The sequence below is a fragment of the Micromesistius poutassou genome (assembly GCF_964030765.1).
Source record: "Micromesistius poutassou genome assembly, chromosome: 8".
Lineage (NCBI taxonomy): Eukaryota > Metazoa > Chordata > Actinopteri > Gadiformes > Gadidae > Micromesistius > Micromesistius poutassou.
In genome coordinates this window covers 16115749-16136113 of record NC_140278.1, presented here as the reverse complement: position 1 = coordinate 16136113, position 20365 = coordinate 16115749, and the positions used below count along the sequence as shown (strand labels likewise).

Here is a 20365-nt window from a genome sequence, read left to right as displayed (position 1 = left end):
GCGTTAGCCTAAACAGAGGGACAATGTTCGCCAGCGGCAAGAACAGGCCGTTATTGTTAACAGGGAGTGTGAGAAATCGTGTGGGCACGGGGACAGCAGGGTGACATTGTTTGTAACCAGAAGGTTGCTCAACACCACTTCCCCTTCCTCCAAAGCCTCGGCCTGTCCAATAGTCCTCCTTCTCTTCATGGCTGAAGAACTCTGCTGACCCACTGCCGGAACCTTTACAACACGCTTGGCACTCAACAGGGCTTGGCGTTGGACAGTTGAAGTTCTGCCTAATGGCCATTTGAAGATGTCTATATAACTTTTTTTTTTGGTCAAATGATAGATACAGCTCAGACCATCAGAGAACCTAAATTATATTTTCATATTGACGTATTGATTATGTTGACCTTTTAACCTTTCTTTAATTAAGCTTCCCGACATTGTCAACCAACAGTACACCTGATCACTCAAAAGGAAGTTTGAAAGCAGACAAATCAATGTTGCATTATAGTTATAGTGGTGCTTTATAAAGTAGGTAACACAAAACATCTACAGATGTATTGTCTCACAATGTGGGTGGGAAGGGAGGGCAGGATAGTCTTGTGGTTTGGGTATTGGACTCCTAATCAAAAGGGTGTAGGTTCAAAACAAATGTCTACTCTACAGTACCTGTAGACATCAACAAGCAAGATGCTAGCCCCTACCTGCTCTTTCAAGTTACTTTGGATATTGAAATGACCAAACAGTACAATGTCATCCTTTCTTCTTATTTGGAAGACTACACTTAGAAGAGTAATCCCTGTAAGTGGGCAAGTCAAAGAAGCCAAAGAAATCCTGAACATCCAAGGCAACTAATACTTTTGTGAACATGCCGCTGTCTGTGCTGGCACACTGTGTCACGTGTGCTGCTGTAAAGACGCCTCATGCTTTAACGAGACGCCTTGTAAAGTGCCTGTTGTACCTTTTCCATTCATTAAGAAGAAGCAGCCCTAGTTGAGCTTACAACCATTGACTGCACTTTGGCAGTGTACCTCGATACAGAGGAAAACAATGTGCAGAGGAAAACAATCTCAGTTCATTAGCAGACGCTTCATCCAAAGTGACTTTGTGAAGTAGCCTACAGATAAACTTCAGATATTGGGGTTCGAGCCCAGAACATTTCAGATGGGAGTCACAAACCCAGACCACTATCCGCCTCTCCCAACTAGACTTGCCTGCCCCAGTCAGGTATGTAAAATAATGCAATATGTATGTAAATGTAAATTCATGCAGTGTAGTGTTTGTACAACTATATGTATACATACAACTATACAACTATACAACTACATGTTGATGAGCATGTGAATGTATACAGAAAAAATCCAACGTGCCTCCTTGTGTATAACAATCTTTTGGATTCCAGTAGTAGCTTCCCTACTACATACCGCATCTGTATAACTTTGTTAATTGTCCACAAAAAGATACTCAATCTGCATATTTCTTCCACCTGTCCTTGGTTAAATGAAAAATAACTTTTTTTATAAATGGTGTGTGGTTTGAAAACTGGCAGAGGCCTTCTGGTCAACTCTGGTTGAACGGATTAGCATTCCGCTAGCTATTCCCGTCCTCTGAAAGGAAGGCTGCCTATTAGCGTTAGGGCGGTTGCTTTTGAATGAAGCTCTTATGGGTTTCCCATCACTCTGTATCACTTGTGTACACATGCCCCTGCACACAAAGCCTCACTTTGTAGTACACGCTTCTTGGCCCTATCTCTCTAAATGGCTGTAGGGTCGGTTACTCCGCAGCGATCGCTCGCTCGTGGAGACGCTCAAAGGGCTGTCGAGGACTTCTCATAAAAAGGCCAGAGCTCAGGGACGGGCATTGGAGCAGCCAGAGGACCATTAACTATTCACAGTGAAGAGAAACAAGGTTTGGGAAGAGGTGACGTAGAGCGCCATGTTTACAATCCTGAGGGCAAAAGATGCATTGGGCTGAATATCAGCATTGTAGTCACATTATGCGAAGGTAGGCTACCATGAAAATACTAAGTAAGCACATAAACCTCTGCATGAGCGGACATTATTTTGGACCTATATATCTAATAAAGGCAATAGGCGCCACTGGGGATGTACACGTAAATTTTTCATATGGGTTGACATTTATTTTCAACATGCCATGCTTTTTCTGTCGTGTGACAGACGTGGCTTAAGATTTATGTAGCTCCTATCACTCAAATGTCAATTTCACTCCTGGATGACCTGACATATCACTAATGATGGCCAAGCGGGGGATGGTAACTGCAGGTTTGTAATATAAATACACGATCGATAGAGAAGCATGGCAGCAGACCACAAAGGGTAATTAAAACAATAATTCCACAAAATAAATAAGCAATGAGATATGGATAACAATACAAAAGACTAAAGGCAAAGAAAGTGATGCAGAGAGGAAAGCGAGAGAAGAAAGATGGACGGCTCGCTGTTTTTCTTCCATTGACCTTTATGCCTGCGGGTGATGTCTGCGGTCGCCTCAGCGGTGTCTGGAGGCCGTCACGGCAGGCCTAGACACCCTGAAGATGAACGGCTTGCCACCGCTTTACAACAAACACGTCCAACGGCAGAGGCCATTTGTTTTACTGGGCCCATAACAAGCCGTCACGGTACTGTCCGACATCATTTACCAAACAGCCCCGTGTCGGCTCATTTATTTATGCGTCATACGCTTATTTCGAAGATGAACTACAGGGTACCGTACCGCATAACATTTACAGCATATTTTATCCACAAGCATTCCATCATGAAGACGACAGACGTTAAATCGTTACCCTGTGTCTTCCACTCGTTTCATCAGTATATTTCGATGCAACTGACAGGTTTGCAGGGGTTTCCGTCTCGTTTCGTTTTGCTCCTTGCGAGGGCTCCTCCTGATCCCGCCGTGAGACTGATGTCTTCCAGAAGAGCGCTCACTGTCGCTTGATTTCACAATGGCTCTCCAGTGCGACCCCGTCTATACTCGGGGCTCCACAGGGGCTTGTGTAATTCTCAAAATACAACCCATTATGTTTCTCCTAACCCTAACTGAACCTGTGGCTCTTGGTCGATCCTTTGTCTCAGAATTCAACTGTATATGTAGTGTTTATTGAGTTTTATTCATTGTTCTACTGCTCTCAAGATAAGCTTCAGCTGTAGATAAGGTTTTTACCTTTGATAAATTCACTGTGTCTACCTATGGAGATTAATGCAGCTCAATTCAACTGCATATGTACAAGGAGAAAGAAAATACAAGAGATGCATCTCTTATTGGTGCCTTTAGCAAGTGCTTTGTATTTATATGTTACTCTCTGTGCATGTTGAGCTCTCTCCAGGGCCTTAAAACACTCCACTCGGTATTCAGTGACACGTGATTACCCGACAGAAGACTTCAAAAAGTGCATTAGGGAGAGACAAGGTTAACCCCACCACTTCCTGCCGAGAGGGAAACCAGGGCAAGGATGTACGCTGTACGTGTAGAAGACAAAAGTTAGCTTCCTCGTGGTTTCATAGAATATCATATGCACACGCCTGGCTAGGCTACACGGTTGGCCTGTTGCAGTACTATGCAGTCATTCTGTAAGAAAAAACTTGAGTCGCCATCCTCCTCATCTCATCACATCTCCAACATCAAGCACTGCAGGCAAACTCTGAAGAAGAGGATCAAAAAAAAAAAATAATAATAATAATAATGCCACACCAGCCTCAATGTACGTGTTGCCATCCAGTAGCCGTGGCAACGGTGGCTCGTCAAAAGTGCTCGTCGGCGGCAGACGGGAGAGCTGAGCCACTTTGAGCGCCCTTGCACGAGGAGGAATTAATTCCCAGCGCTGGTAAACACAGCGAGAGCCAGGGCACAACACGAGCCGTCGAACACGCACTGGAGTGCTGACTGGAGCGAGAAGAGGAGCCAAGAGCGGAATGACAGCATGTCAAGAGAAAACATACAAGTCCATGTGAAACAGATTAGACCCCAAATTAGCTGTGTCGCAAACAGTGAGGCCTGGCTAGGAACCACACGTCCATTTGGTTTATGTTTCAGCTTTAAGGTGGGGGAGGGGGGGGGGGGGGGGGGGGGGGGTGGGGGGGGAGTGAGACAGAGGAGGGGGGGGGGGATAAGAGACAACTGTAAACAGCAATGTAAGTGGGCTGTGGACTGTTCCTCACATGTACTTCAGCCACAAATGTTTGACAACAGGGTTGAATTACAGCGGCGGCTGTCACAGGACAGTTGGAGGGGGCCCGTGTGTTTTGGTCTGGGTAACAGCCCAGGGGTGGTGGCCTTACAGAGGGTCAGGGATTGGGGGTGTTGGAAGATGCTTCAGGCTACACAAACAATGCCTCAGCACCGTTAAGGCAGTCAAGTCAAGTCAAAAACATGGGAACAAAACATAAAACCGAAGATGTAATGTTGCTGTCCAGCTTGCCTCTCTCTCTCTCCATTGGTCTGCTCTCTTTCTCTCCATGTTGTTCTGTATTCTTTCGCATTGCGAGAAAGAAAAATAGCATTATATCCACTAATAGAAACAGATAGAAACTGGCCTGCTCCTTAAATTTACCCATTTTTGTCCATGGGTTCAGACTTCAGAGTAGGAATGAGAACCATAGGGAATGAAACGGCATATGGCAGAAGGCAAGTTGAAGGATAATATGGTGTATATGAGAACATGTTCACAGGCCGCTAGCCGGCTGTTCAGTGATGAGTCACAAGGCCTCTTCTTGGCAAGGCTAAATGTGTTTGTGTTTGTTAGCTAATGTCTAGCTTTTTATAAGCTTATATTAATCTTCTCCATCCATCTAGTTTGCAATTATAGTCATTTGGCAGATGCTTTTATCCAAAGAGACTAAGTGAAATCCAATAAATGTCATTAAGGATTAATGACATCCCTGCAGTTTGATGCTCTTTAAAATATGCTCTTTAAAGATAGTTATTATAATTATATTAGAACGATTATTTATTTTTATTTTCCTAATTTAATTCTGTGTAATCCATTGGAAACAGAGTGAACAAAAGACACCACTATATCGAGCTTGGGAAGAGAGACTAACTTTTCCACTCAAATACCATTGTGTGAATGTGTCAAGTAGAGACCAACCATGTATTGCTGATATGGCACTTCCTTGGGTTTCATTTGGAATCATCTTGTGGAAATGACATCCAAGCTCACAGATGCGCTCATTGCATGGTGGCTGTAAATCACAAATCGATACAGACAATTAAAACAGCAGTCAATTCTTTATCGGGTCTTTTAATGAAAATACCATGGGAGAAAAAACACAATCTCTTCTATAATTAATTTGAATGAATTCAAGTTACGAATACAAAATAAACAGACACATCTTTGAGTTAGTTGTTGAGCTCAAGGTCACATGCCACCAGCTCTTTTCTGTGGTTGCTTTCAGTTGCTGGTTTAATATTTGACACTTGGGGCGTTAGCTTGTAACACACACACACACACACACACACACACACACACACACACACACACACACACACACACACACACACACACACACACACACACACACACACACACACACACACACACACACACACTACATTCTACTACGGTCCCTAGTGTTTCCACAAAGGAACTTTCCAGTGGGAAAGGTCATAGGTCACATTGTTGTGACACCCTCTCCTCCCCATCCCATCCCCCTCTGCCAAATTAAGAGCTCTATACAGAATAAAATAAGTACTTTTTGTTTTCTCTTCCATGGACAAGTCATATCTTTTACAAAATAAATCTTATTTCCAAGTTTACAATAACACTAATAAAACGATGCACGTCAGGGATAAAGAAAAGGACCAGGGTACTCCGTATGTACCCTGGGATATCATACTATTTGGCAGACAAGAACACAAACAAGTGCAGTGTTGTAAACGGTTCTTATCGGTTTTCTTTTATTTTGTTTTTACTTTTCCTCTTTCACCTTGTCTCCCCCCCCCCCCCTTCCTCTCTGCCTCCCGCTACATTCACAGCTCCAGTCTCTGATTGGTCAGAAAGAAAAAAAATACTCTTCAGTAAAATTGTGCTTTGAGAGATCCATCGGGAAAAAAAGGATCCGGTCCGGACAAGCCTCAGAATTCTGGTCTGGTCCGAACCAAGAGTGCGCTCCGGTGGAACCCCGGCTCCGACCCGTTGCAGCCCGGGATCCAGTCCGGTGGTTTGAGTGTGCCGCCCCTGCCTAAGGCGGCTCCGTGGCTACGTGATTCAAAAGGTCCCCCCCTGGGGTGGAGATGTGGTACAGAAGTACAGGGGCGACAGACGCTAAACGGTAATGGTGTGATCCATTTGTATGGTACGCCCACCCGGTACAAGTCATTAGATGCCCCCTTGTTGGTTCGCTCTACTCGGTCTACTCTCAGAACAACCGCAAGACAGCTGGGAGATTTCACGTCTTACGACTCGGGAGGGCGTACCATACAAATGGATCGCACCATGAGTTAACGGTGGTGAGAGTGTGGTGAGAGTGCGGTTGCCACCTCAGGCTGGAGGTCAGGGCGTTCTCCCAGGTTCTTCCCCACCCCCAGCTCACGATACGCCTCGCTCCCTTGATGGTGGAAATACTCGTTGGCATTCAGGTGTTCCCTGTGAAGACTCAGCGAGACGACGCCGTCTGCACAGAGCCGTTGAGGTCACACCCGTCTTCAGCTGACTCGCCGCTCCAGCATATTGGACTGCTGCATCTGAATTATCATAAATACAGATTATACGTTTCCGTTGGATGCCACATCATTCTGGCTCCGTTCTTTTGAACCCACCTCTAAGGAGCTTTCAGAAGGATGAGTGTGCAGCGCGGGGAACGTTCTCAAAGTCGGGAATGTAGAAAAACAAGTGTCTGTGGGGGAGTAGTTGCGCTCAGTGTCGGGCTACAAGGTACGAGGGTTCTTAACGGATAAAAGGCGTCGTGGAGAGGATGTGGTGGGGTTGTGGAGCGGGGGGGGAGGGGGACGGTACCGGAGAACGCGACCGGCTCAAAAGTCCTGGTCGGAGAGCTCGTCCTCGGCGGTGGCCTTCTCCGGGATGACCTGCAGGCCGCGGCCGTTCTTGGACTCGGACGAGCCGGAGGAGATGTGGGCGTGGCCCTGGCCGCCCTTGCTGAGGCTGGAGGTCAGGGCGGCGTAGTGGATCTGCTTCAGGTTCTCCTGGACCTCGTTCCGGGCGTGCTTCAGCAGGTCCGCCTGGCCCTGCAGAGGTCAAAGGGTCATGAGGTCATAGGATCGACACACGGGGGGAAATGGATTGTGAACTTGAGGAATGTTGTTTCCCAAATTTCCTGTTTGTGCTGAATAAAGTGTTATCTTCGGTAATCTCTTCGAGCGAATGCTTTCATCCAAAGCATTTATTGAATATCATTAATGAGCAGATTTGAGCGCAAACTAGAAAACTTTGGCAAAGACTAAACTGCCCTCACCAGGTGGCAAGGGCCTCCTACCCGCTTTCGGTGCAGCGCTATGTGGGGATATGTACTCTGAGGTGTGGATATGTATTTTGTCATTCGAGTGGCGTAATCAAGGTGTTAACTTTGCCATTACCTTGATCCCTCGAGTGTGTCTTGTGACTCGCTGAATAAAAGAGATTGTATCTAATCAGCACAGACACATCCCATACTGCATTTAGATCACCTAATAAACAAGCCCCCTCCCAGACTTGCCCTCCCATGGAGGGACCCCTAAGTAGTCCCCAGGTCAGGTGGCAGTCCAGCGGCCTTGATTAGCCAAGGAGGGACCAGAAGCCTGATCAATTATGCAGCCGTACCACGCACTGTCAAGACGCCACGCCGTTTCCCCTGAGGGCCTGGGTTTAAATTACAGCTCGGGCTGTAGGGCTGTACCTGGGAGGTGGTCTTAATCAACACCGTCTGAAATATGTCGGCATAAATACGCCGCACAAGGTCATGGATAATTAGCTCTGGGGGTGGTGGTTGCAGTGGAGTTGTTAATGAAAGGTACGATAAACAAACCAAAACAAATAGAGCAGTTAGCTTGGCAAATGTCCCTGGCAGCAAGAAGGACCTTTGTCAAAAAACCTTAAATAAATCCATGGATTTATTACTGCAATGACACGTCGTTCTACAGAGTGGACGTTTAATTGTCCATTAGTGTCTCCATTGTTGTGGGTTGAATTGAAGTGGACATGTTTTGTTTGGACACGTGTTTTAAATTTGCTCTGTTTTCTCTTCAAACTTTGTCGTTGAAGAGGTTATGTCCTCAGTAAAGTAGGCCAGAGAGAAAGAACGCTTGCAGTTACTCCACATAATAGACATGGGAGTCATTATGGCCTTTCCAGGCACATAAGTAGTATACACAAACATAATAGGTCGATATGCCTTTGTCCAAGCAGAGGAAATCGCCTCCAAGAGGAGCTGCAGTGTTGTGTTATTAAAAGAAGGAAATATGTTGGCTTGATGTGCTTGGCAACAGGATGGAAAGACCGATTTATCTGGCATGTCCATGTTGACAGTGCATGCCTCGACTTTAGTGTTCTTTCAGAGACAAAATGGCCACCGCCCCATCCTTTCTTCTCATATCATTCTTAGAGGAGTTACTTGAAAGTCATGTTTTGCAAAGGGACCTTGACCTCTCATCAACATTTGACGACACAAACATTTGCTTTCATCACAGTTACGTTAAACTCCCATTTCACTACGAATGTAGATTTGTGGTCATTAAAAATTTCTTTCTTGGCTTATTATCCTTCCCTTCGGGGATGAATTAAAGTGCTATGTTTCTAGGAAAGTGAGTGATGAAACCTCCGTTCACATGGAGGGGGGTGCAGCGGAACGGCAGGGGGCCGCCGTACCTTCAGGATGGTGATGTTCCACGTGAAGCTCTCCACCGCCTTGTGGAGCTTCCTCCCCTTCAGACCCTCCTTCACTGCCAGCTCCTGGAGGTTCTCGTGGAACTCCATTGCTGCAGCAGGGAAAGGAGAGGGAGAATGAGTAGAGGAGAGGGAGAGAGGAGATAGGAGAGGAGGGAGGGAGGTGACGAGGAGGACGTGGTGGGGAGTGGGAGGAAGGGTTGGTGGGGATGGAGGTGGGGAGCGGGAGGAAGAGGTGGAGGAGAGGATCAGAAGGAGGACGGAAGGGGGAGAAGATCAGAGGAGCTTGTGCGATGTTCCTCTATGGACGGCCGTGTCCATCTGCACGACGTTAACCTGGAGCTTGTTCTTGTTCTTGCTGGTCTGGAAAAGGGCTGGATTAAGAACTGAAGGAGTTGCAATAAGAGGAAAGGAAAGCAAAGACACAGACAAAACATCAACAATGAGAAGAAAGGAAAGGACTCCAGAAGCAGAGGAAAATTAAAGAGGGAGAAAGAGAAAGTGAAAGAAAGAGGTAGAGGAGTGTGGTGGTTTGGGGGATTTGTCCCCCGATGAGCTTCCCCCCCTCCTGTCCACTGTCCTCTTTCATTATTGCTCCCTGTATCTCTCTCTCTCCCCCTAAGTTTCTCTTCCATTGTCCCTCTCCCCTGATTTCTTACCCCTCACACATCTCTATCAAATGCTGGCTCTCTTTCTCTCCATTTCCCTCTTTCTCTCCCACTCTCTCTACCTCTCCCTTTCTCCCTCCCCCTCCAACCCATTCCCTCCTACCTCCCTCGGGGGAGAGAAACAGAGCCCCGCTCTGTTTGTTACCCCTCTCGATATCTCTTTCCTCCCTCTCCATCTCTCCTTCTCCCATCTTTCAAATTCTTGCTCTCTCTCAATTTCTCTCCATTTCTCCCTCCCCTTCCCTCCCACCTCCCTCCCCCTCTTTCTCTGTCCCTCCCCATCTCTCTGGCATGACTGAGCTTATGTGAGGATGTGCAGTGAGGTCAGGCAAGTTATTATTGAAGTGCTGTTTAAACACTGCAACAGAACAGGAGATAAACTACACTGAGAAACACAAGGGGGCTAGGTACACATGCATCCTATGTGCAGACCCAGGGCATGCAGAACCGCAGCATTTAGGTCACATTTGGGTCAGGCCATGCCCACTCATGTTGCTGAGGACGTTGTCTTGGCAACGGGAGAGAGGCTGGGGAAAAGAGAGAGAGATGAAGAAGGAGAGACTTCATACACGTAGAAACATCCTACTCGTACATATAGAAAGATGGATGCTTTCTCCAAGACGGTGGGTTGCTCTGCTGCTATGGAACCCAGACAAAGTGAGAACCCCCGTCTGAGCCCAGAAAAGTGAGCGGTTATTGGAGAAGCAAAGAGGCGGGAAAATGAGATGCATCATGTCGTTTTCCCAACGGTCTTACATCATCAGGTGCTAAACAGCGACGGCGCCTTATAACACACACCCGTGGTTTTTATTTTGTCCCATTTTTTCTCCCCTTTTTATTTCAGCAAAAACAAATTCAATGCCCTGGAACAGTGTGTTCACGCTTAATGCACCCTAAGCATGACTGTGCTGGAGACAGACAGACACACACACACACACACACACACACACACACACACACACACACACACACACACACACACACACACACACACACACACACACACACACACACACACACACACACACACACACACACACACACACACACCTCCCAGCAAAGGGTTACCTAGCAACACGTGATGGAGTCTGGCGGGCAGAGGGGACCGCTCATTGTGAGAAAAGCTGGTCGCTAATGGCGCCAGACAGACGCGGCACCATGAAGCTGCCTGACAGCGCGTGATGGATCAGCGCTAGCGAGGAGACGGACCAGAGACCAAATCTGGCCTACCCTGCCTGTCAATGGCCGCTCTCTTCGGGCCCAGCCACAGGAAAATAAACCTCACCCCAGAGGTGAGTGACACCACCATGGGGAGATCAACACGTAACCGTCATCGGACTGGCAAGCTTCAGTAGAGTCCAGGGAGAGGGACCAACAAGGGTCAACGAGGAAGCAAGGCCGTGTCAGGAGACGGGCTGTTGACAGTATAGTCAGACACCTGCAATGCAACCAACGACCGCCCTGGGCCCCTGGTGCAGTACAAAGGGTTTGGCACAAGTATTAGGCTAGAGATTAGGTTAATGTATCGACGGTTAAGTTCAATGATCAGGTTTTAAGTTTAGATATTACGATAGTGGTGGTTCAGTTAAGGTATAAGGTTTTATATAGGTTACAGATGGTTAAGTATTAGGTTAGAGGAGGTTAGGTTTACGTATGCGTGCTTGATATAGGTATGGTGGAGGTTTGGTGGAGGTTATACTGTACATGCTGAGGTTTGAACAAGGCTAGTGCTAGGCTAGCCATGTAATGTGGCTGAAATTCGCTTGAGACGTGTTTGTAATAACTCTAATGATTGTAACTCCAGCGTGCTCGATACGACATAATCATAACACAGTCTTCTTCATTGCCAATTGTGTATGTATCATTACTGTGCAAAAACCAATAAAGAAAATTTTAAACCAAATTAATATATAATTGTAATGTTAACACAGGATTCAGAGCCCCCTGATATGGCCACAGTGGCAGCCGAAACACATTGAAGTGCTGAGCGGCATCTGTGTGTTGCTCTTCTTGTTAGTCTGCTGTGAAGGTGCAACCATCCAACTGTGATGAATGCCAATGGAGCCACAGTGAGATCCAGGAACAGAGAACACTGTGTGTGTGTGTGTGTGTGTGTGTGTGTGTGTGTGTGTGTGTGTGTGTGTGTGTGTGTGTGTGTGTGTGTGTGTGTGTGTGTGTGTGTGTTTCCCAGCTAGCTCTGTTGACTCATAAACAACACACACCACAAGAGCTGTGGCTTTTCCTAAGCAGTCAGATGGTTATTCACGGTTATGGCTATGGCTTCCGTAACCTTCCGCTGGCTAGGGAAGGGTCACACTGTCTGACCCAGAAAACAACATGCTCACATGTTCACAGTATAAACTCATGTATAACTCAAGTTAAAATCATTTGTTGCAACACACACACACCCCTACACACACACCCACACACTAAATGTTCAAGTAAATCAATGTTCAAGTGTATTAGTCTGCCATCTGTTGTGGCCTACTTTCCAACAGTTGCCTTTTGAATTGCTCGGCTGATTTCAGATTACAAATGCATACAAATACATCTCTTTGTACGACAAAGATTTTTCATGCAACATTTTCATATCGTCTCCTGTACCCTGTTTAAAATGGCGCTTTTTGTTCCCCCATAATGAGAAGTTATTTAAGTGTACAGCATAATAGATTGTTGGCTCCATTGAAAAACAGCTAGTTGGCTCTAGTTGACTAATGAAGCATTCAAGAGCAAAATCCACTCCATCAAACAATATCTTCCTCACCATATGTTTCTGGGAACACTGTACATAGAGCTGTGATTTATATAGATGGCAAAGAGTTTAAAGCTCAAAGGGCATCTTTCAAAGACATGTAATCGGCACGTTTGACCTTGTCTACAAGTTTGGCCTGAAACGCCTCGTAGTTGTGATGACAACACCAAATCCCAGGAGACTGACATAACATTCCAACCAATAACAACACAGCTGTCTCCCAACAGATGCCTGCACTGCGCCCCACCCTCACACCGATGTTTTTCTCGGGTAATACGTCATTCCAGCGAAACTCAAGGGTGTTGCGTAAGTGCTCCATGTCTTTCGTGGAGATCTGGGAAGTGGATTGAACACCCTAATGAATAGAAATGACGGTGCGATTTTGCCCTGCACTCTCGGTTTTATAAAATACAGCGCACCTAACTCCTCTCTCCACCGATGTGCCAGGACAATGAACGCCATGAATATTTGATACGTTATCCATCTGTAAAGCCAATAAAAACCCAGCCTCGGCAATAATGGCTGACTTTGTTTTATTCATTATTTTTGTCTCTCCTGCCTTCGAACCTCCAGAGGGTCTTCTGGATTAACCTTGTGTCATACTGGACTGGGAATGGCCAGAGAAGAACGACAGACTGGTGTGCGTGTGTATGCATGTATGCATGTATGTATGTATCTATGTATGTGTGTATGTATGTATGTATGTATGTATGTATGTATGTATGTATGTATGTATGTATGTATGTATGTATGTATGTATGTATGTATGTATGTATGTATGTATTTGTGTGTGTGTGTGCAGTCTAAAAGGCCACTCCAACAGTTGTGTGGTTCTGTAGTTCCTTCTCTCCCAATAATTCAGGCCTGGATTATCCTAATCTCCAACCTCATTAAATATGACACATTGAGGCCAGAAAGAAGGCCAATTTCCCCAGACAGTCCCCACAGTTGGGTGGAGGAAAGCAGGCATTAAATACTGATCCTTCAGGCTTTGCAAATCTGGCCTCATCAGAGGGAAATAAGACAACTAGGATGTTTTGTTTAACATGGATCTTCAGATTAAGACCTTGCCAAAAAACACTTTTCAGTTCCTCTACATAAACTTCTTTCATGCATGAAAAAAAAAAAAAAGATGTTAAGAAAACAAATCCCGCCCACGCATCAGGTATCATAAAGGTCAAGGAAATACACGGTAGCAGAGTCGATCAGATGAGTTGAAAGCACAGGTTTTCTAAAACCAGATAATCCTTCAAAAATGTACAAACATCATGCATTCAAAAGAGCCCAGCCCAGAGGTGAATCCCCTCGCAACAGCAAGGGGATTTTAAGTTCATGCAAAGGAATCAAACATAAACTAGACATGTTGCATTTTGTGAAGAAAACGTGTGTGGCTGAGTGAGCCGACTCGTGCGTGCAATATTCTGTGAGCGTGCCAACATGCTAATGCTAGCGAGGCTAACGAGGGAGCGTGCAGAGTTTCAAGCCCCTGGGCTGCTTTGAAGTGGACTGTGTGTGTTTCCGTCTGTCAACATTGACACGCTCCATTACTAATCGATTGATCCCATGATACACACAGATATGATAGTCTAGTGGAGAAACCAACCGCTACAAACAGAAAGAAGTTAGGGTCCTACAGAGCTGTATCACAGCCTCTGATGAGGACTTCCTGGTAATCTCCCCGTCGCGGAGAACACAGGTTGTCAGGATCAGAAAAGGAGCGTGTGGCAGTGATATAATCCTTCTGAATCAAATCCTAGCCTCATAGAAAGGATTTTGGGGAAACGTACACCCTGATTCTTGCAAATAATTCTCTTTCATTTATGTCCAAGAGAGAGAGAGACACCCACATGAATACGAGAGCGTGAATGAGATGGGTTAAATATGCGTGCGTGGTTGCGTGCGTTCGGGTTCTCTTGTAGCTGGCTGGACGAGAACAAGGGGAGAGCTAGCGTGGATCGGACCGCCGTCTGCACCGCTTTTGATCTTGCCTCACCGGCCCCCTAGATGTTACCTCCACCCAGCCTGCTCTTCAGACCTCTGCACAACACACAATCCATTTGAATTAAGATGGTGGGTGCCAAATCAAACGCACACCGACAAAGAGAGGCCACACAGGCTGATATACTTGAACATGAAGGGGATGTAAATACGCGACACGCACTGAGGGGCGCGCTATAATCAGCCGTGTCTTTGCTGAGCTGACACCCTTCAGACACACGGTACTCTGACATTGGGCCGGTAATAAACAAGTATGGCCTTTTTTCTTGTTCGGATTCATTGTGCACATGTGTTTCACGGCGTCTTACCCGCTTTTTGAGTCTGCAGGATTCTCTCATGGACGGCTTCTGAGTTCTCCAGGAGAGTCCTGCTCGTTTGGATCATCTGGATAAAGAGAGAGAGAGAGAGAGAGAGAGAGAGAGAGAGAGAGAGAGAGAGAGAGAGAGAGAGAGAGAGAGAGAGAGAGAGAGAGAGAGAGAGAGAGAGAGAGAGAGAGAGAGAGAGAGAGAGAGAGAGACACCCACATCAATATGTTTTCCATCTGCGTGTGACTGTTGCCTCCACCACCCTCCTCCTCCTCCGCTTCCCCCTGACCACAACTCCTCTCCCCAGCGCGACGGGGCTGGATGTTCAGCTGGTGGCCCAGGAAGGAGGCTGAACAACAGGCTGTTATTACGAACGCGCGACCGGGCCAGGCAGCTGGGCCGCGTTTGGTAAATTGGAGGGAAGGACGACTCAGGAAGGAGACAAGTTATTCTCATCCGGACGCTTCGACTGCCTTTTATTAAAAGAGGCCACACACACACACACACACACACACACACACACACACACACACACACACACACACACACACACACACACACACACACACACACACACACACACACACACACACACACACACACACACACACACACACACACGTAGAGGCAACCGAGCATCGCTGAAGAAGGGCAGAGAACAATTTGAAAGCGTATCATTTGAGGGCCACGAGCAGTTGGCCCGGGTGGTTGGTACGACGTGATACAAGAAGGCTTGTTTTGAAGGTGCTGGGACTGATTAACATGTGGACGTTTATGCAGTGGAGCAGTGCCTGTGCAGATTCTACACTGCAGGGGGTCTTGGTGAACAGATTTACATATTCAATCCCAAGGCGTTCAGAAAATTCCCTCAAACTAGAAATAAAAGACTGATCTCGACAATCAATGATTGACAAACAGACGATTCAGTAGAAAATAATGACAAGTCTAACAGTTGAGAGAGTGGGATCTCCATGTGGTAACACTGGTCTTTATACCAGGGGCTGCAACAATCATGGTGGTGGTCTAGGGTGAATTACACTCGAGCTGGTCACCGGCATAGTCCACACAGTTCAACATAGGGGGACATACAGCCTGTCACGCTACGTTCTCCGGTTTATTATGATAGAGAATGGTGGAGGAGGTTTACAGATTTGTCCATGTGTACAACACATTGTGCTCACGTTATAAAGATTGGCCAGGGTTGTGTGACCTTTTGTGGACCACGCTCAGAATCACGTGTTCAGAAGAACGTTCAAACGATAGAGCATATATTTTGGTCTTCGTATTTAGTTTATTCAGAGAAACACAAAGAAATCTAGGTTTAAATTGAAAATTGTCCATTAGCTTGAAAGAAATCGAGATTTGCGCCCAGGCCAAACTGTCCAGAATGTAAGAGCTCCATTACCATCGCACAGGCTTCCCCTCACTCTATTGTTTATTGATTAATCAGGTTTCAGTGGAGTTAATGGATTACTCTGTGTGCTGTCAGCAACTAAACTCTCCATTAAACAATAATCATCAGCCTTTCCTTGTGTCTCTAAGTGCCCCTGGATGTGTGCTCTAGCACGTATTGGTTTTATATTAAGCCTTTAAAAAGCAATTTTCTTAGCACCCCATACAGACAACCAGTCAGATTTACAGGGTCTGATAAGCGACTCTTCTCCAAAGGGCGTTCGTTTTGCTTACTTTAATTAATAAATAATTAATTAATTAATTAATTAATTAATTAATTTAGATGGGATGAGAAAGGATCCATTTTCTTTTCAATTTCCGGCAGCACAGCATGTAAAAAACCTTTAAGTGCACATCCTCAGAGAAACTAAGGGTGTCATAAAGGCTACAACAAGGCAAGCGGGTATCTTTACTCTACTCTGGGCTATTGGCTCACTGTGATAAACACCAGGCTCGCCATTACTGGTGCTGTTTTGAGGTGGGAGACTTAAGGAAGAGATTGTCCAGCAATGTTAGGAGGATGGCCAAGGGGGTTGTCAGCCATCCCAGCCGCAAACTGTCACATCTGTTATCACCCAGGAGCAACCGGACTCTAACCAACAGATTCAGGGACCCGTCTCTTCCCCCAGGCAATATAATGAGACTGCTTAACTGTTGACACACCTGTACCCTTCAAACACACACATACACACACCCCCTCCAGTCTGGGTCTGTTACCCATCTGTTGCTTTACTAGAAAGGATAGGACAAGATAAGTGGCGTATCCGTGGTGTTTTTGCATCACAGGTGGCCTGATAATTCAATGTGTGTTACAAACTATGGTCTTGAACAGGGGCTAGGCCACTGGAACTCTGCAACTCATTGGCTAATGGAAAATAAATGCCTACGCAGGAACCACTCTTCTGGACATACAATGATGAATTTTGAATTAAACAAAACAAATCTGGGTAACACTGGCAATTGTCAATTTACAGATATCTCTGCGTATAATACTAAATAGTACTCCCAACCAAAAAAATTAAATAATACTCCCAACCAAATGTAAACATAATTAAACAGCATAATGCACATCACGATTTAAGTCAAGTTAATTAACTGATATGTGTACATATTCTCATTATTTCTTTTTAACAATTGAAATATGTTAATTGAACTTTTATTACCAATTGGCGGTTTGTACTGATTACTGGTTGCTTTGATGAGGAAGTCTGGGATTCATGCATTGTACTTGCAATCTGTGCCTGCTGTGGTTGAGTTAATGTGCACATGACAATATATTCGAAACTAGCAGCAGCCTTAAAGGGGGGGCAGGGGGGGGAGAGAGCATGTTGCCTGGCAACTAGAAGGTTGCCGGTACCATGCTTGGGTCCTCACGGCCGGTGTCAAGATGCCCTTGAGGAAGGCCCTCAACTCCTGACTGCTCCCAACAAGCTGGCATAGCTGGTGAAGTGTGTGTATGAATGTATAAAATATATAACACACACACACACACACACACACACACACACACACACACACACACACACACACACACACACACACACACACACACACACACACACACACACACACACACACACACACACACACACACACACACACACTTCTAAAGCGGTCCCATTCATATCGTCATAGTCAGAGTAAAAATTGTCCAGAGAGAGGATAAATACTAAATATAAGTTTAAAAATAGATGCATCTTAGTGCCTGCAGACCGCCCGGCCGTGACTCATCTGCTCAGCCTTCTGTTTGCATTAGTGTAGGGAGGGAACAAGGCTGCAGAGGAGCTCAGCATGTCCCTGCAGCACAGGGGCGGGCCAGCAGGGCAGTCCGTCTCTTTAAGGCCCTGACACACCAACCAGATTATCGGTCTGGCGAGCTCAGTGACCCGAGTCTGTATGGTGTATGGTGTGTGCTGTGCGATCGGCCGTCGTAAAAGCATGTTGGCAATCTTTTCAAGGCGTCTGTGTTCTTCTGTCGTCTGTGTTCTTCATGTTGAATCGGCCATGACCAAATCGATCCGACTGCCTTTTCTCGCCAGACTGTCCGACACCCGATAATCTGGTTGGTGTGTCAGGGCCTTGACTACAGGAAGCATATAGGTAAAAGATGGGCGACCTTGATCTCCACCGATTCAAATCTTCAATGGGCAGACACCAATGTCGCTTTTCCACTGACAGTATCAGCTCGATTCGACTCGCCTCGGTTTGGTTCCAGGCACGTCGCGTTTCCATCTAAAAAAGTACCTCTTCAATGTGGGCGGGTCGTAGAAAAGAACCTCTCCAACATGGACGGGTCGTCATTAGGTTTTAATCACGGGAGACGCGATTCCCGGGAAATCAGAATCTGATCAAGACTATTTCCTGATTCCCGGGAAAGGTTATGATGGGAAATAAAATAAAATAAAAAAGCGCAATGACTGCACGTCTATTGTTGTCATACGGTAATGTTGATGGAGGCGAAACTCAAGCCCTGGGAAAGGAACGACACTAAAAGGAAACAGCGAAACGCTGATCCTCGGGAGCGGGTCCATGGACTCTAGCCACGCCGGACACACACAACCACGCCGGACACACACAACCATGTACAGCCTAACTCTAGCCCCGGGAAAGGAGCGACACACACGGTGAAACGCTGATCAGTGTCCCCCTCGGGAGCAGGTCCGTGGACTCCAACCACGCCGGACACAACTTAACTTTGAGTGATTATTCCCATTTACAGCCGCTGGCCAATCAGTTGCCAGCAGCCTGTTTATGTCACACAAAAGTACCTACTCCAGTTGCTTGGAACCTCGACGGAGGTAGTACTAAAAAAAGTACCCGGTACTAAGTACCAGGTACTTTTTTTTGCCAATGGAACCGCAAAAAAAGGCGAGTCGAGTCGAGTTGAGCTGGTACTGTCGGTGAAAAAGCGGCACAAGCCGACTGTCTTTGATGGTCGGGTCGCTGGGTCGGGGAGGTTGTGTCGGGAAGATTGTGCGTGTGCAACAGCGGGACATTCCACTGGGAGCACGGGGCTGCTGACTGAGGGGTACCGCAGCATTGCTGGGCTTCTCGAGGGGAAAAGCCGATTGCTTGTGCAATGTTTTTTTTGTGGGGCTGGCGGTTTGATTCCGTCTTCTGTGTGTAATTTGCTGTGTTATGTTTTTCTTTCAATAAATGTCCTTTGTTTGAAATTTCCTTTGTTTGATATCCACTTTGTGTAATGGCAGTGGCATTATCCAGTCATTATCTCTTCTAAGTAGAGCACATTATAGACCGTAAGTCTAGAAGTAAACACAATATCAGGATAACAAAAAAATTTCACTCAAACCCTTCTCCAGTCTCTTTATCCATGCAGGTTTTGATTTCATAGATGTGTTATATTAATGTTATTATGGTATACAAGGCTAATAGTAGCCTACAATTTCTGTCAAATTGAATGCAGATGACATGAATGGACGTTCACATTGTTATGTGGAGAAAGGTTCTATTGTTGGTAGAGGTCATTCAGCGGAGGCGCTGCACCTACAGACAGCTGGGGAGACCCTGAGAAGACGGTTGATTGTTTTCAAGTGTATAAACCACGCAAGTTCCTCAAATTAGGCATCATTCAGACTTATATATACTGTATAAACATATCGTGCATGATCAGTCAATGATCTGGCCTGATGAATCTGATTTGACTTTAAGTCGAGCACACCCCTAGTAGAAGGCGGGGGGGGGGCATGACGACGTTAACAACACTTTTTGACGACCTGACTCATACTGTGTGTAGATCACTCAGCACATGACTTATGCTCTCGCTCTTGTCCCCTAAGGTTCATCCACACGTTCACACTACTGTAACATCAAACTGTTTGCTATACTCCCTCATTTACCAGACGCTTTTATCCCAATCGACTTAAAATGTATTTGGGGATGGAACCCAGTGCCTTTTAGTTGGGAATGAATCAGTCTGGACACTAGACTATCTGCTCCTACTACTAGGACTACGTTACTTTTAACCAAGGAATATTGTTGATAGGATATTCAGTGTCTGCACACCAAAAACCTTGTGCTCTCCTTTATCTTCCTCTTCTATTATCCTCTTCCTCACTCTGGGTTTTGGGGAGATTTTCTCTTTCTCGCTTGAGTACTTGGTGTGAGGGGGCGTCATATAATGTGTACTAGTGTGAAGCCCGCTAGGACTGTAACTGGAATAAAGGGCTGTAATAATAAACTTGAGTCGATTTTTATGAACCCAGTGAATCGCAATTAAACAACACCCTATCGCTACGTAACAGAAGAGGTCCCCGTGTGTATCTAAAGTAACCCCTGTATTCTCTCCGTTATTTCCTTCCTCTAAATTTGCTCATGCATTATTTGGGCAACACGAAAGGAGGGTATCATC

At 46.0% G+C, this 20365-nt stretch overlaps 1 protein-coding gene across 1 annotated transcript in view; it reads right to left on the bottom strand.

Moving 5' to 3' along the window:
* Positions 1-5241: 5241 nt before the first annotated feature.
* The window catches only part of plcl2 (phospholipase C like 2), a 46131-nt gene continuing 31007 nt past the window's right edge, over positions 5242-20365 (bottom strand). Inside the window, exons 5-7 of the mRNA XM_084471349.1 lie at positions 14548-14623; positions 8804-8913; positions 5242-7188 (exon numbers count right to left, since the gene is read on the bottom strand). Coding sequence (XP_084327475.1) covers positions 6976-7188; positions 8804-8913; positions 14548-14623 — 399 coding nt within the window. The 3' untranslated portion in view covers positions 5242-6975. The remainder of the gene's footprint in view (positions 7189-8803; positions 8914-14547; positions 14624-20365) is intronic.